Genomic DNA, 18,383 nt, shown 5'->3' with positions numbered 1-18,383 from the left:
AAGTATATTTGTACTGATATACTACACTATAATATCTCTCTTGTTGTATCTCTCCTATATACATTGGAGTATTGCTCGATGTCTGATAGACTCAATCTTCATATATCCTAAGATGTGAATTGTACTGTCCAAGCGACATACAGCAGAGCTCTTAGTAGCTCAGCAAAGTGTGAGTTAGCCTTCTATACACTTTTCAATTATTGCCAATAAAAGTTATATATTGCACTATTGTTTGTTTGTTTTGCTTCCCTGTGTTTCAAAGTTATCTGACCAACTAAGACCTCTATCTACTGATTCTAAACAAGTTTATATACATGTATATATCTATTTCAACACAAGAGTTTTTCATTGGGTGCGGTTTCTCATATTGTTTGCCACAACTTATCGACCTGCTGGTGATTTTAGGAATGCACATGGGAATGAAGTCAGGGGTACGGCTAAATGCCATTTTTTCTTATTGAAACCTAATGGAACCAACAGGAGAAACATTACATTGGCAGATATACATGGCAATGCTTCCTCACAGTATATCAGATAGAGCTCCCTTTTACTTCAATGATATTACCTGCAGGTGTACTATGTTTCTAAATGGATTCTATTTACCAATCACCAACTGTGGTGATATAAAAAATAAACCAGCTTGGAACCTTTAGACTAAAACATCAACTACAAATCATCTCCATATTTGCTAATTTACCAGCTCAATTATTCTATCCTAAACATGATATTTATGAAGTCTTAATTTAATTTGTAACTGTAGTGTTAATAGTTTTAGGATTTTTTGAGCTTTTGTTGAAATATGTAGATATCTGGGCCCCGTAAGTGAAGTAGAAAAAAGAGCAATTTAACTTACCTTTCAGCCCTCATCGAGCTAGTGTCCGTGCTGTCACCCTGCCTTCCTAACTGTGATCATCAAGATTGATGATCTCAGTGAATCCAATATTTCTACTCAGGCAAGAGTCTAGTGCGCAAAATATGTCCCTGCACCAATCAAATGCTCTCTTTGAGCAGCATTTGATTTAATAATTCAGTCTGAATCAATTATCACAGCAGAAGCACCCAAAGTGGCAGTCAGTATGACAGCAGCTTCTAGAAGTATGTTTAGCCCTGCAACAAAAACATTGACTTTTCTACAAAATGGCAATGTTTTACTCTGTCGGGCTAAAATGGCAGGAGTACTGTACTGTTAGTGTCCCTTTAAAATAAAGGTCCTTTTTCACAGTGATCTTTATTGACATTGAGATACCATTAGTGTCACTTTAAAATAAAGGTCCTTTTTCACAGTGAGTAGTGATGTAATATGTAACTTGCAAACTTTTGATCAAAATTAAAGAAGTTTTTAAAAAAAATCATCAACTCAGCTGATTTTAAGATTGGAATAGTTTTTCCCATGTCCAAGCTATGCTGATTAATCTTTTGTATTTGCTCTAGGGAATTGATCAGTACAAATCAATAATGCTTCATTAAACAACATTAAATTGCAATTATATCTTTATCTTTCCTGTTCCAACCGCCCTGAAATCTCATGTTAGATTAAATGGAAATAGTCATATTTTCTTAACGTGGTTTATACTGGATATTTTTATTGTAACTCTCCACGTTTTTTTTTTTTCTTTTTTCAAGAGCATTAAAGCATAATGTATGTTTGTCATGTACAGAATGTGCGGATGATGGTATCATCATGAAGTAGTGATATATGTATTGGATAAATCATTTTTGCAAAATTGTAAATTAATATATTAAAATATATACTTGCCTGAAGATCAGGGCCTGGTTACCTTGTCAGGCTGCAGTAGATATATAATGCTAAGGCACTCCTGTTCTCCCCACCCCTCAAAAAAAGAATAGGCAGATGATGCAAGTTTAATGAATTTATAATCCAGATATTACAGACATAAAATGTTTTTTTTTGTTTTGTTTTGTTTTTTAAACATATGTTTAGATTTGACAACTTCATATGTATATATATATATATATATATATATATATATATCTTCATGTGATGTTTTGGGGTTTGAATCCCATGATGGGTTAAAGATAATGTCTTCAACTTATTGCTGTAAAAGCTTTTCTAGTGATTTAATATTTTTGAATAAACTTCAAACCTATATAATATTATCAAAAATTTTGTAATCCTGTAATATTCAGATTAGATTTTTTGGGGTTAGATGGAGTTAAGAGAGTCATTTGTGAATTACTAGCCGTCCTATGGTCAATAGTAGGTAGGCAGGAGCTGTTATACAGTGTGCATCACTTAAGGCTGCCTCTGCTTCTCCTGCAAATCACTTCCTTTTTGAGAGGCTGTTAGTGGGAAGTGATCCCTTTCACTTTTTGTCCACCCTCACACGCAGACAGTGAAATTGTTGGAAAATCACTGAGGTTTAAACAATCTATAACTGTTTCTGTAGCTCTGCTTTCAAACATAGGAGGGAGATGGAATTAGTTGGGACACTGGAAAATTCCTGGCGCCTATGTCATGTCTTCCCATCAGCCCACCTAAGCTCTACAAAAACACATTATAAGTGCTGAAAAAAGGCACGTTCATAGGACATGTACCAAGACTCGGGTGTCTACTCTGCCTATGAACCTGATTGCTACCCTCTCTTCTAAGATGGTGCCCAAAAATTGCAGACGTGTGTGTTTGTGTCTCTCTAGACATTACACAATGCCTGTTATATCAGTGCAAATCAGCTTTCATACATTTCATCATAAAAGGAGATCTGACCATCAAGCTTGTGGAGGTTGAGTATGTAGGGAATCAGTGAAAAGACCTCAGCAAGAAAGACAATATTAATTACGAATAATCGACATTAAACAATATATTTGTTTTGAAGATCCATTTGATATGACTAGTCTCTGATCGATTAAATTATGGATCTACAGAATTGTATTATTTTAAGATAATTCCTAGAGCGGTCAGGAGCCTGAGAAAAGTGTGGCAGCCAGCAGGGGCACCTGGAAAGAGAAAAAACATGTCGGTCACCCTGTAGACTAATTTTAGTAAAAATGTCAAAGTCTATATTCTCTTTTAAACACAAAAACTTAGATTAAATAGTTCTTTATGCTGTCAGAACATTTTCAACCATTGACCAGCCCGGCGCCATGCCAAGGAGCCCCAAAAGATTGAAATAGTCTGAATGCAACAATGCATTGGTCCATGTAGATCTGAACAAAATATAAGCCTTAAATAACAGCCTGTTACCAAGGGATCTTGCGAAAATGTTTCAGACCAAAAAGACAAGGGATAAATTGCGTTAATTTCTAAATATAACCCAGTGCAACTAAAATTCACCAAAGTGTATTGTCACTCCATACACTAACACTTACAAAAATGTTACTTGAAAATACAAAAGACAAAAATGATGTCTGTGTTACATTGCATGTAGACAATACGGCATTGTATCACTACTACATTTTTTTTTTTTTTTTGCTGGTTTCAAAACATAATAAAAAAATCAGTCAGGTAGCCAAACAGACCGGAATCTTTGTAGGTCACCGCAGATCTACTGCAGTTTTTTGTCTTTAATATCACATACGGCCAGGAGTATACAAATATAAAAATTCTAGAAAAATACAGAACACAATTAGCAACTGTTCATGGAAGTTATAGTCTGCAACCAGTTGTATATCTGGCATCTGGTTACTCCTTGTTTCATGTACTTTCTGTTGCAGTTTCTAATGAGTTCTAGAGGTCTATGTTTATTGAGTTACTACGGCTATTCTGGAATAATCTGAGTATATTTCAATTTTTACTACATGATGTTCTTTGCCAGTCTGCCCTTATAAAGCTGTAATGTGGATTAGCAAATGTTTGAGTTGCTTTTTTTAATGTCAAACCCCACAAAAGTCTTTCACAATGTCACTGTAGCTAATCTTCCAAGTCTATAAAAAGCTCTTATTATCATTATGATCATCTCCTTATATTTTTTTTTCTTATTAGACATTTAGATCAGTTAGGTTTGCCCTTGACCAGTGAAATTCACTTATTCTCTTTTATTATAGTCATGATGACATTTTAGCGTAAATTTATAAGCACATTAGTAAAAACAGCCTTTACAATAGCTGTAGGCAAGGAGGACATCGTTGATTATTAAAGTCACTTTAACAATCAAAAAAAGTCGCTTTGTTTAGGTGTGCTTCACCTATCAACAATTAAAGATAACAATAAATGTCATTTCAAATGTGCATTTCGCATTTGAAGTTCTGTATCTTTAAAAACTGACTTGACCAGTTATGCAAACATCTAGTTGGTAAAAGCAATGTGAAGGAAACCTGCCAACATATAAAAAGTGTAACTTCAATGTAACAAAACAACTTCAGCTTAATAAAGTGGTTTTGGTGTATAGTTCATGCCTCTCACTACTCCGTTTACTGCTCTTTAAGAGTTAAATCACTTTGTTTGTTCAAACTTAGTCACACACTCTGGATGTGGGAGGTTTTTAGAGAATCCTTTTAATACATAATTCAGTATTCAATTTTATAATGTTCTGGTTATTGAACCTTTTTACGAATTGTTAGACATAATCCTAACATCAGTGGTTATACATTTACCCAGGGAAAATGTAAGGGAAAATTTAAAGTCTCATCTTTTGCTGAGGAAAGCAAAGCACTGTTTTTAATGAAATCCGGTTCCGAATGCATCCGACAGGTCGCAAGTTCCCGAATTAGCATTCATTTACTTTCTTGCAGGTTAATGATTCTTTTATGTACTATTTGCCCACTGTCAGCGCTAGGAAATAGTGAAAAAAATAATCCGTGACTTGAGGTTTAATTATGTGGTGGCTGGCTCGCAACATTAAAAAAGTAAAAAAACAAATAAATTATTAAAGACCCCTATATTACTCCCTCACCTGCCATGCAGCAGCTGGGGGCATATCCACTAACCTGTAAAAATTAGTGACTAGACAACTATTGCTGCACAGTCACTAGAAAAAAATCCACATTCCATGGGGATAGGGCCTGTAAAATAATGGAGAAGGGCTTAAGTCTCCTAATGTTCTCCCCTCAGCCCCCATCCATTGGTAGTGGGTGGGTCCTAATTATAATATTTAGTGAGAAGATCTGGTATCCCTCCAACCCACAATCATTGGCGTTGATTGAGATCACTGCTTAATTAAAGAAGAGGGTGTGGACATGCTAGTAGCAAGCCTCACCTACTTGCCCTCTCACCCTAATAATAGTAAGGAGAGTCAATAAATCTAAAGCCTGTTAAAAACAATTAGACTGACCATCAGTCTATCTTCTAAATTTTCTGTACTTCAGGGCTAAAAAAGGGCAAATAAAAATCCACATTTCCTGACACAACTAATGAAAATTAAAAAATAAAAATACATTTTAAAAAAGTGAAAAAAATAAACTCATATGAATTTGGTTGTTAAAATTAATTTGTGGTTCACTATATTCATTAACCACTGAATGATAAGTTAAAGGGATACTATAGGCACAAAAACTAGTTTAACTGAATGAAGCAGTATGTATAGATCATGCCCCTACCATTTAGGACTTAAATCACTTTGTTTATGCCTCCCTGTATGTGACTTGCACATACTTCCTAAACATGTCCTGTAAAAAGAGATCTAATGTTTAAACTTCCTTTATTGCACATTTGGTGTCATTTAGAATTTATCTTTTGCGCTGTTAATAGCCTCCTGTGTGTTATTAAAGTTAATTTTACAGAGCAGGAGATAAAGACTTCTAAAGCTAGTAAACATCTGATTTAAAATGAAACCATGTTTTCATATTTGGCTGTGTGAGTCATATCCAGGGGAGGTGTGGCTAAGTTCCATAAACAGAAACACAAGTCATTTAATTTCTTAATGGCAGAGAACTGAGCGGGGAGACTGCAGGGGCTTGATATATACAACAAAACTGTGTCTTTACGCTAAAGTTGTTTTGATGAGTATCGTGTCTCTTTAAATTGAATAGATCCCTGCTAAATTCAGATTTAGACTTATCTAATTGAATTAGTGACATTAATTTCTAAATACCTCAACTGAATTGCAACTGAATTCCAACGGAATTGCTGCCGAATTGTATCTGATTTTCCTGCTGCAACAAAATGCAACTAATGTAGAACTACATTTAAAGTTGGGGTATGCTTATGAGATAAGTGGGATTTGGCTAGCATTAGTGTGGCTTAGGTTCATCATTATTAGTGAACTTCCCAATGGTCTGTACCAGGAGAAATGCAACAACTGAATGGAGGCAAATAGAACTTGCACTTTGCTCGCAATTCAGTTGTAAATAGCTAAATAATTAATATCATATGGACATTTGGCTGATTTCAACAGAAAGCTGATTTGCAGTAAAATGTTAGTGCAAATTCAATTGAAATAGCAGCATTTTTTTAAATAGTCAAACAGCAGAATTATGGCAAAAAAATAGGCATTTTTTGCTATTGGACGTATAGGGAATTGACCCCATAGGAATTCATGGAAGCGTGGTGGTTCTAGCATGCATAGGTCAAGCCTTCACTTGGCCATCACACCTCTCATACTCACGCTTCACATCTCCTTGCTACGTCAAGTCATAGGAACTACTCCAAAATAGACAATACCAATGATGTTGTAACGCTTAGTTGACTATATTCTCTCTACCTAAAATGCCCTACTTTTTGATAGCCCTAACTGTACATTAAAAGGTATGCCATAGAAGTAGTACAATAGACAGTATAATACTGAAATATTTTTGGTGGGAATATAAGGAGAATGTTAAATATGAAATGTCTTATTTTTAGTGTATCACCAGTTCTTTGTGAAGGGAATATGAAAAGTTTTTATCTTCCTGGAACTGGAAGCAGGTTTTGTCTACTTTGGCAAAAAATACAATGAAACAGGGACAGTGTCATCTTTATCTAAGGGTCAGGAAGCAAAATATTCCAAGAGTAATTTATTATTCTTTTTCTTACAGGTATTATTAGAATACATATTTTTATTCCATTTTCAACTGTAGAATTTAATGCTTTGACTAAACATTTTGGTTGCTTTGTTTTTATTATTATTATTATTATTATAATTGTAGTGTCATCATAGGCATCGATTTAATAGGCTTTCCAAATTATTCAATACTGTTAAAAAAAAACTTCCCAAATTAGTTATCTACAGAAGTCACCATGAAAGTCTATGGAGTTTTTGGTGATAAATCATTTTGAAAGTTTTCTAACATTATTGAATCATTTGGAAAGCTTATTAAAGCAAAGCCATAAATTGGCATGGCACATGAGATGAGAGAAAAGGCGAGAACATGCATTGCTATTAACTAATTAAAAGGACATCATGTGGACTCCCACATTGAATGAAGCCATATTCCATAGCTCACATGAGAGGCAATCTTCACTCTGTTGCAAATTTGTTTAAAAAAAACCAAACAAACAAGAGTGCAATGCACACAATAAGAAAGGGGGAATACTTCCTGCATGGTGCTGCAGAAAGGGAGGGCCAATCCCTGAAGACATCAAATGAAAGAAAATAAATATCCAGGCAAACCTGAGGTTTCTTCTAAAAGGCAGTTTTTTATTTGGAACAAGAAAGAGGAGACAACGTTTCGGCTCCTCTCTGAGCCTTTTTCAAGACTTGATAAAGGCTCAGAGAGGAGCCGAAACATTGTCTCCACTGCCATGTTCTAAATAAAAAGACGGGTTTTTAGAAGAAACCACAGGTGTGCCTGGATATTTATTTTATTCCATCTGTTGCAAATGTGGTGAAAACAAGAGGGTTTCCTTCCCTTAGCAGTGATTCAAACTCTTTTAACTGTTTGCCCACTATTCTTTTTTGTGTTACCCTAATTGTTAGGGATGTGCATGGGTAAAAATTTTGGCTCGGTTCGGCATTTCGAAATTCAGAACTTCGGCCATTCGGAACTTCGACAACTTCGGAATTTCAGGACTTCGGCACTTCAGGACTTTTCTTGCAGCCGCTTAGTAGATAACTCCCTAATTCCCACAGTATTAGAGAGTTATCAACCAAAACTCTCTGGTTACTTTCAATCCACCAATCAGAGTGTTGTTATGAGTCAAATTACAAATTCCAAAGAACTTTCCCACGCTGTGTAAAATGACACAGAGCACTCTGATTGGTGGATTTCAAGCTAACCAATCAGAGTGCTGTGACAGGTAAATTACCTGTCAGTCTCTTCATTTACCTGTCAGAGCACTCTGATTGGATGGCTTAAACCCACCAATCAGAGTACTCTGAGCCTAATTGCAGGGTGGGGCAAGGCTTTATTAGCCTTTCCCCGCCCTACAGAGCTCAGTCTGCACGGAGCCCTCCATGGGTGAAGATAGATTTTTTTTTGGCGCTCGTTTTTTTGTTTTTTTTTGTTTAAAGTGCGTCAGTTATTATGGATTTTTATTTGGCTTTTTTGGGGGCTGAAAAAGAAGATTTTAGAAGAAAGAAGACATCAATTGGTAAGTTTTTTTTTTTTGTTTTTTTTTTACACATATCTAAATAATGGTCCCCCTCATTATTTTCACGATGAGAGGGGTAGGTAGGAGTTATTTTTTGAAAGGAGGGGGGTGACAGGGGTTAAGTTTTTATTTAGGTACCCCACCCACCGCCCAGGGGTGGGGGCAGAGGGGGAGGACAATAGGTCCCCCCTTATTCTAAATTTAGGGCCCCCACACACTGCTCAGGGGTGGGGGCCAGGGGGAGGACAATAGGTCCCCCCTTATTCTAAATTTAGGGCCCCCACCTACCGCTCAGGGGTGGGGGCTGGGGGGAGGACAATAGGTCCCAATAGGTCCTATTGATATTAGGTCCTATTGATATTTAGGGCCCCCACTCGCCGCTAATGGGTGGGGGCCGGGGGAAAGGTCAATAGGTCCCCCCTTATTGATATTTAGGAGCCCACCCGCTGCTCAGGGGTGGGGGCCGGGGGGAGGACAATAGGTCCCCCCATATTCTAACTTAGGGCCCCCACCCGCCGCTCATGGAACTTTGGCACTTCAGAACTTCAACACTTCGGAAATTTGGCAATTTTGGAACTTTGGGACTTTGGCAATTTGGCAATTCGGCACTTCGGCAATTCAGCAATTCTGCTATCCGGACATTCGGAAGTACCGGAATGTCCGAATTGCCCGAAATAACAAATTGCACATGTCTACTAATTGTCCCCTCTATGGTCACTGACTGTTAAGTAACAGTGCTATTTACTTGTTTTAGAGTACTTCACACCCAAGTAACATTTATAGTGCTAGCATAATAATTAATAATAACAGATATTCCTGAACTTTATGTAATATTTGGGAATGTCACAAATGTACTACAGGGAGTGTTTAAAATAAAGTGATTTGATAACTTAATGGTACTGGAACACTATTTTGCATTAATTATGACCTAAGAAGTATAAGAGCACTTGTATAAAGTTAATTAATACTTTTATGCAATTTATTCTTTGCTGAGACATCATAAATACGTTTCATAGCACATTTAGGTTTTGCTTAGTTAAGTATAAGTGATATAGTGCTATAGCTATGGAGGTCGATTGGATTGCTTCATGTTGTAATATCCAGCTGAACATAATTGCCTTGAACTTCTCGAAGCTACAAATAGAAAATATGTGAGCATCTAAAATGTTTATACGGACCTTTTCCTTAAAGAAAATAACTGTGTAGGTGGCTTGTTGATCCTTTTTTATCATTTACTTCATGTTACGCTTTCCTCGTCCAGGTCATCAAATAACGGCACAGAGAACTAGTCAAATTGGTACTTTACAGAGACTGTAAAAGGGACATGATGAAAGGACGAGCATTAATATCTGCTGGATATTTCCGTTTGAAATTTCTCATACTCTCCTTGGCAAGTCAAGGACACCTCTCTTTGAGGCAGTGTGTTTGAGCTTGATATTTTTAGAAAAGATAGATGGATAGATAGATAGATAGAATCAGAATATTAAAATAGTGCTGTTGCATTTGATACTATTGATTCCGCACTCTTCCTATTGTTTAATATTCTGTAGCCCATAAGAGGTCCATAAAACAAAACAAAAATTGACATCTGCTTTCTTATTTATTGATTCAACAGATTCTGGTTTGGGCTACGATGGATGTGTACAGACAAGTGTCAACATCATTTCTTCCAATGCCTTCAAGGGCTCACTACATATTCAGCTTAAGAGATATTTCGCGGGTTATCCAGGTGATTTCAAACTCTTTTAAATACATATTGTTTTTTTTTGTTTGTTTTTTTTTAAATACATTTTCATTTAAAAATTTAGCTGAACTATATTGGTGTTACATGTATACTGTCAGAGGACTTTACATAATGAATTTGAATTAAAACCATGCTGAGAAATTTAGACTAAAATAATTGGAAAAGACAACTGTTGGGAAATTGGAAAGACAACTGAGTTGGAATTTTTATTTTCCTGTCTAAAATTTGCAATTTAATTTTCTATGCTCCACAATGCAATGTGAATAAACAATATTTAATGTATTCAAATATAGGGAATTGTATTAAAATAACAACAGATTAAAAATATTTAGGCCATAAATGGTGAGAAAAATAACAAATGAGTTTGGTGTTTATTCTATTAGTCTAAGCTTTACTATAATAACATAAATATTTTAATACATTTAAAAAGTATATAAAATGTTCAACCCTCATTTGTATTTCAAAATAAAAATCTTTTTAGAAAATCACATACATTAGAATAACAGAATATATATATATATATATATATATATATATATATATATTCACTGCTCAAAAAAATAAAGGGAACACAAAAATAACACATCCTAGATCTGAATGAATTAAATATTCTTCTGAAATACGTTGTTATTTACATAGTTGAATGTGCTGACAACAAAATTACACAAAAATTAGTTGAAAAAGTTGAAAAACACACTACAGGCTGATCCAACTTTGATGTAATGTCCTTAAAAGAAGTCAAAATGAGGCTCAGTAGTGTGTGGCCTCTACGTGCCTGTATGACCTCCCTACAATGCCTGCGCATGCTCCTGATGAGGTGACGGATGGTCTCCTGAGGGATCTCCTCCCAGACCTGGACTAAAGCATCTGCCAACTCCTGGACAGTCTGTGGTGCAACGTGACGTTGGTGAATGGAGCGAGACATGATGTCCCAGATGTGCTCAATTGGATATAGGTCTGGGGAACAGGCGGGCCAGTCCATAGCATCAATGCCTTCATCTTGCAGGAACTGCTGACACACTCCAGCCACATGAGGTCTAGCATTGTCTTGCATTAGGAGGAACCCAGGGCCAACCGCACCAGCATATGGTCTCACAAGGGGTCTGAGGATCTCATCTCGGTACCTGATGGCAGTCAGGCTACCTCTGGCAAACACATGGAGGGCTGTGCGGCCCCCCAAAGAAATGCCACCCCACACCATTATTGACACACTGCCAAAGCGGTCATGCTGGAGGATGTTGCAGGCAGCAGAACGTTCTCCACGGCATCTCCAGACTCTGTCACGTCTGTCACATGTGCTCAGTGTCAACCTGCTTTCATCTGTGAAGAGCACAGGGCGCCAGTGGCGAATTTTCAAATCTTGGTGTTTTCTGGCAAATGCCAAATGTCCTGCATGGTGTTGGGCTGTAAGCACAACCCCCACCTGTGGATGTCGGGCCCTCATACCACCCTCATGGAGTCTGTTTCTGACCGTTTGAGCAGACACATGCACATTTGTGGCCTGCTGGAGGTCATTTTGCAGGGCTCAGGCAGTGCTCCTCCTGTTCCTCCTTGCACAAAGGCGGAGGTAGCAGTCCTGCTGCTAGTTGTTGCCCTCCTACGGCCTCCTCCACATCTCCTGATGTACTGGCCTGTCTCCTGGTAGCGCCTCCATGCTCTGGACACTACCCTGACAGACACAGCAAACCTTCTTGCCACATCTCGCATTGATGTGCCATCCTGGATGAGCTGCACTACCTGAGCCACTTGTGTGGGTTGTAGACTCCGTCTCATGCTACCACTAGAGTGAAAGCACCGCCAGCATTCAAAAGTGACCAAAACATCAGCCAGGAAGAATAGGAACTTAGAAGTGGTCTGTGGTCACCACCTGCAGAACCACTCCTTTATTGGGGTGTCTTGCTAATTGCCTATAATTTCCACCTATTGTCTATCCCATTTGCACAACAGCATGTGAAATTGATTGTCACTCAGTGTTGCTTCCTAAGTGGACAGTTTGATTTAACAAAAGTGTGATTGACTTGGAGTTACATTGTTTTGTTTAAGTGTTCCCTTTAATTTTTTGAGCAGTGTATATTCTAATACATATAGGGACACTCCCGACACATGAAGCACTTCAGCAAGCTGTGAGAGTTATTAAAAGTGCAGATTTCCAGCACCTACAAAGGCAGACAAGGGAAGCTGGTGTGGGCCCATAAACGTATTATTATTATTATTATTATTATTATTATTATTATAGAGCTATTCAACTAGAAGCGGCTATAAAACTACATTCAAAAAAAGAGAAGTCCTGCGCTTAGTCCCATGCTGGACCAGCTGCAATGACTACAATACACATCAGCCCCAATATATAGTAAAAACCAAAGTAAAGAAAATGTTACTTGCGCTTTCTCCTTAATCCCTATGTATATTTAGACAAATGGAGGTCATTTAGTTGCTCCAATGGCCATTGGAGGTAAGGCCCGCCTGCCAACGTCAAGGCAGACCCCCCTAAGCGGGTCCTAACACTGACCCTTCAGCCTGCTTCCTTGAGCTTCTGGCAAAAATATCTCTAATGAGACAGAAAGGGGTATTCCTTATATACACCCCTATACCTATTAACCCTTAATAGGGAACACATGGGATGGGCAGCAGCATTGTAACCAGGCTGTGTGATACAAAGTAAATACAAATACAAAAAGAGAAGTCCTGCGCTTAGTCCCATGCTGGACCAGCTGCAATGACTACAATACACATCAGCCCCAATATATAGTAAAAACCAAAGTAAAGAAAATGTTACTTGCGCTTTCTCCTTAATCCCTATGTATATTTAGACAAATGGAGGTCATTTAGTTGCTCCAATGGCCATTGGAGGTAAGGCCCGCCTGCCAACGTCAAGGCAGACCTCCCTAAGCGGGTCCTAACACTGACCCTTCAGCCTGCTTCCTTGAGCTTCTGGCAAAAATATCTCTAATGAGACAGAAAGGGGTATTCCTTATATACACCCCTATACCTATTAACCCTTAATAGGGAACACATGGGATGGGCAGCAGCATTGTAACCAGGCTGTGTGATACAAAGTAAATACAAATACAAAAAGAGAAGTCCTGCGCTTAGTCCCATGCTGGACCAGCTGCAATGACTACAATACACATCAGCCCCAATATATAGTAAAAACCAAAGTAAAGAAAATGTTACTTGCGCTTTCTCCTTAATCCCTATGTATATTGAGACAAATGGAGGTCATTTAGTTGCTCCAATGGCCATTGGAGGTAAGGCCCGCCTGCCAACGTCAAGGCAGACCCCCCTAAGCGGGTCCTAACACTGACCCTTCAGCCTGCTTCCTTGAGCTTCTGGCAAAAATATCTCTAATGAGACAGAAAGGGGTATTCCTTATATACACCCCTATACCTATTAACCCTTAATAGGGAACACATGGGATGGGCAGCAGCATTGTAACCAGGCTGTGTGATACAAAGTAAATACAAATACAAAAAGAGAAGTCCTGCGCTTAGTCCCATGCTGGACCAGCTGCAATGACTACAATACACATCAGCCCCAATATATAGTAAAAACCAAAGTAAAGAAAATGTTACTTGCGCTTTCTCCTTAATCCCTATGTATATTTAGACAAATGGAGGTCATTTAGTTGCTCCAATGGCCATTGGAGGTAAGGCCCGCCTGCCAACGTCAAGGCAGACCCCCCTAAGCGGGTCCTAACACTGACCCTTCAGCCTGCTTCCTTGAGCTTCTGGCAAAAATATCTCTAATGAGACAGAAAGGGGTATTCCTTATATACACCCCTATACCTATTAACCCTTAATAGGGAACACATGGGATGGGCAGCAGCATTGTAACCAGGCTGTGTGATACAAAGTAAATACAAATACAAAAAGAGAAGTCCTGCGCTTAGTCCCATGCTGGACCAGCTGCAATGACTACAATACACATCAGCCCCAATATATAGTAAAAACCAAAGTAAAGAAAATGTTACTTGCGCTTTCTCCTTAATCCCTATGTATATTTAGACAAATGGAGGTCATTTAGTTGCTCCAATGGCCATTGGAGGTAAGGCCCGCCTGCCAACGTCAAGGCAGACCGTCAAGGCAGACCCCCCTTTCTGTCTCATTAGAGATATTTTTGCCAGAAGCTCAAGGAAGCAGGCTGAAGGGTCAGTGTTAGGACCCGCTTAGGGGGGTCTGCCTTGACGTTGGCAGGCGGGCCTTACCTCCAATGGCCATTGGAGCAACTAAATGACCTCCATTTGTCTAAATATACATAGGGATTAAGGAGAAAGCGCAAGTAACATTTTCTTTACTTTGGTTTTTACTATATATTGGGGCTGATGTGTATTGTAGTCATTGCAGCTGGTCCAGCATGGGACTAAGCGCAGGACTTCTCTTTTTGTATTTGTATTTACTTTGTATCACACAGCCTGTTTACAATGCTGCTGCCCATCCCATGTGTTCCCTATTAAGGGTTAATAGGTATAGGGGTGTATATAAGGAATACCCCTTTCTGTCTCATTAGAGATATTTTTGCCAGAAGCTCAAGGAAGCAGGCTGAAGGGTCAGTGTTAGGACCCGCTTAGGGGGGTCTGCCTTGACGTTGGCAGGCGGGCCTTACCTCCAATGGCCATTGGAGCAACTAAATGACCTCCATTTGTCTAAATATACATAGGGATTAAGGAGAAAGCGCAAGTAACATTTTCTTTACTTTGGTTTTTACTATATATTGGGGCTGATGTGTATTGTAGTCATTGCAGCTGGTCCAGCATGGGACTAAGCGCAGGACTTCTCTTTTTGTATTTGTATTTACTTTGTATCACACAGCCTGGTTACAATGCTGCTGCCCATCCCATGTGTTCCCTATTAAGGGTTAATAGGTATAGGGGTGTATATAAGGAATACCCCTTTCTGTCTCATTAGAGATATTTTTGCCAGAAGCTCAAGGAAGCAGGCTGAAGGGTCAGTGTTAGGACCCGCTTAGGGGGGTCTGCCTTGACGTTGGCAGGCGGGCCTTACCTCCAATGGCCATTGGAGCAACTAAATGACCTCCATTTGTCTAAATATACATAGGGATTAAGGAGAAAGCGCAAGTAACATTTTCTTTACTTTGGTTTTTACTATATATTGGGGCTGATGTGTATTGTAGTCATTGCAGCTGGTCCAGCATGGGACTAAGCGCAGGACTTCTCTTTTTGTATTTGTATTTACTTTGTATCACACAGCCTGGTTACAATGCTGCTGCCCATCCCATGTGTTCCCTATTAAGGGTTAATAGGTATAGGGGTGTATATAAGGAATACCCCTTTCTGTCTCATTAGAGATATTTTTGCCAGAAGCTCAAGGAAGCAGGCTGAAGGGTCAGTGTTAGGACCCGCTTAGGGGGGTCTGCCTTGACGTTGGCAGGCGGGCCTTACCTCCAATGGCCATTGGAGCAACTAAATGACCTCCATTTGTCTAAATATACATAGGGATTAAGGAGAAAGCGCAAGTAACATTTTCTTTACTTTGGTTTTTACTATATATTGGGGCTGATGTGTATTGTAGTCATTGCAGCTGGTCCAGCATGGGACTAAGCGCAGGACTTCTCTTTTTGTATTTGTATTTACTTTGTATCACACAGCCTGGTTACAATGCTGCTGCCCATCCCATGTGTTCCCTATTAAGGGTTAATAGGTATAGGGGTGTATATAAGGAATACCCCTTTCTGTCTCATTAGAGATATTTTTGCCAGAAGCTCAAGGAAGCAGGCTGAAGGGTCAGTGTTAGGACCCGCTTAGGGGGGTCTGCCTTGACGTTGGCAGGCGGGCCTTACCTCCAATGGCCATTGGAGCAACTAAATGACCTCCATTTGTCTAAATATACATAGGGATTAAGGAGAAAGCGCAAGTAACATTTTCTTTACTTTGGTTTTTACTATATATTGGGGCTGATGTGTATTGTAGTCATTGCAGCTGGTCCAGCATGGGACTAAGCGCAGGACTTCTCTTTTTGTATTTGTATTTACTTTGTATCACACAGCCTGGTTACAATGCTGCTGCCCATCCCATGTGTTCCCTATTAAGGGTTAATAGGTATAGGGGTGTATATAAGGAATACCCCTTTCTGTCTCATTAGAGATATTTTTGCCAGAAGCTCAAGGAAGCAGGCTGAAGGGTCAGTGTTAGGACCCGCTTAGGGGGGTCTGCCTTGACGTTGGCAGGCGGGCCTTACCTCCAATGGCCATTGGAGCAACTAAATGACCTCCATTTGTCTAAATATACATAGGGATTAAGGAGAAATCGCAAGTAACATTTTCTTTACTTTGGTTTTTACTATATATTGGGGCTGATGTGTATTGTAGTCATTGCAGCTGGTCCAGCATGGGACTAAGCGCAGGACTTCTCTTTTTGTATTTGTATTTACTTTGTATCACACAGCCTGGTTACAATGCTGCTGCCCATCCCATGTGTTCCCTATTAAGGGTAAATAGGTATAGGGGTGTATATAAGGAATACCCCTTTCTGTCTCATTAGAGATATTTTTGCCAGAAGCTCAAGGAAGCAGGCTGAAGGGTCAGTGTTAGGACCCGCTTAGGGGGGTCTGCCTTGACGTTGGCAGGCGGGCCTTACCTCCAATGGCCATTGGAGCAACTAAATGACCTCCATTTGTCTAAATATACATAGGGATTAAGGAGAAAGCGCAAGTAACATTTTCTTTACTTTGATAAAACTACATTCACCCAAAACCATGTTCCAATGGGTCGATATGGAAACTGACCAGTCTCCCACAGGTTCCCTGGTAGACATCATGTGGACACCTAAACCCTTACACCCCAAAAGGATGTAATTATTCCCTACCACAATACTGGCACAGACATTGAAATTTACTCCAGCATAATTATGGAGTCCACCACAAATTTCACCCACGCTCCCCCATAACAGCCCTGCATGCTGTCTCACCCTGGTTGACATTACATTTGTGTATTAAATTGAGTATCAACAAGTTGGAACAACTATTTTACCAAGAACCATCACACCTTTCCCCGATCTACAACAAGACTACCACCTGCCTAAGTCTTTTATCTTTCCATACCTGCAACTCAAAAGCATTATATCCACATATGTTTGTTCACAGTCTGACAATTCTGACCCCGGCATCACACATGTGAATGCACCATATGACAGGGACTGACACTCCCCTGCTAAATTTAAATCCCTGTCATTATGTTATAAAACCATACTTCATTTGGTGCCCCACAAACTGCCCACATTTATAGATCAATGGATCGCCGAATGCAAAAACGCGAACAGAAAAAGAGTTGATGTAATCAATTAATGCAATCAAATGTGTCACACAATGTTACTCTCATGTGGAAGCCCACAGAAAATTGATTTATAGATACCTCATGCCAAACTGGCTCCATAAGATCTATTCCACTGTCCCCCCTTTTTACTGGAGATGTAGGATAGACGAGGGAACCATGTCACACATTTGGTGGAGTTGCCCACATATCCGAGCACTGTTGGACATGGTGCGGGATATTTTACAAGCCCTAAATATAACAGAACCTTCCATTGACATACGCACAGGTCTGTTTCTTCTTTTCCCGAAAGGCACACGCTGGAAACAAGCAATTTGCCCACCCAAAACACAATTGCTATCTAAAATCAATCAAAACTACACTTATAAACACGTCTATAAATACCACCTTGCAAAAAGATTAATTTACTAAATCTTTGTGGCCTTGGTTAGACTACCTTTGGGTCGCATCATAGGGACAATCATGAGAATCCTGACCCACACCACAACCTCACACCGTGTACACTTTTCTTTGGTTCAGTGGTTCATGTTGAACTTCCTCATGTTACAATGCTCAGAGTATTCAGACAATATGCATTTTATCATAACTCCTTGTTATTGAATCTATGGACCTAAACCATTACAAAGATACAGAAACAAGAATATATTACAATAGTTACAGGCTGTCTACCAACATCCCTCAACTCAACACACAATGATCCCACTTTATAGGATTCAATGAGCATCAAACCACCAACCAAGCTTGAATGTGTTATGTCTACGTAAACACACCTGCTATGTCACATACAACTATCTTATCCTACCAGTACCATGACGATCAGATATAAACCCATCTCCATGTTTCTCCTGGCATCATACCTGCTTTTAATTCTCCGCTTGAAGGAATGATCAACTCGCAAACCCTTTACGCCAGGGTATAGGCTGCTGCTAGAGATGAGCGAACCAGAACTGT

General features: G+C 39.2%; 1 protein-coding gene across 1 annotated transcript in view; it reads left to right on the top strand.

Annotated features, from left to right (window-relative positions):
* The window catches only part of LOC134601623 (dynein axonemal heavy chain 3-like), an 875,684-nt gene that overhangs the window by 619,747 nt on the left and 237,554 nt on the right, over positions 1 to 18,383 (top strand). The window contains exon 45 of the mRNA XM_063446141.1: positions 10,020 to 10,133. Within this exon, the coding sequence (XP_063302211.1) occupies positions 10,020 to 10,133 (114 nt within the window). The remainder of the gene's footprint in view (positions 1 to 10,019; positions 10,134 to 18,383) is intronic.

Source organism: Pelobates fuscus, chromosome 3 (genome assembly GCF_036172605.1).
Source record: "Pelobates fuscus isolate aPelFus1 chromosome 3, aPelFus1.pri, whole genome shotgun sequence".
In the NCBI taxonomy this organism is placed as follows: Eukaryota; Metazoa; Chordata; class Amphibia; order Anura; family Pelobatidae; genus Pelobates; species Pelobates fuscus.
This window is presented reverse-complemented; position numbering and strand designations above follow the sequence as displayed.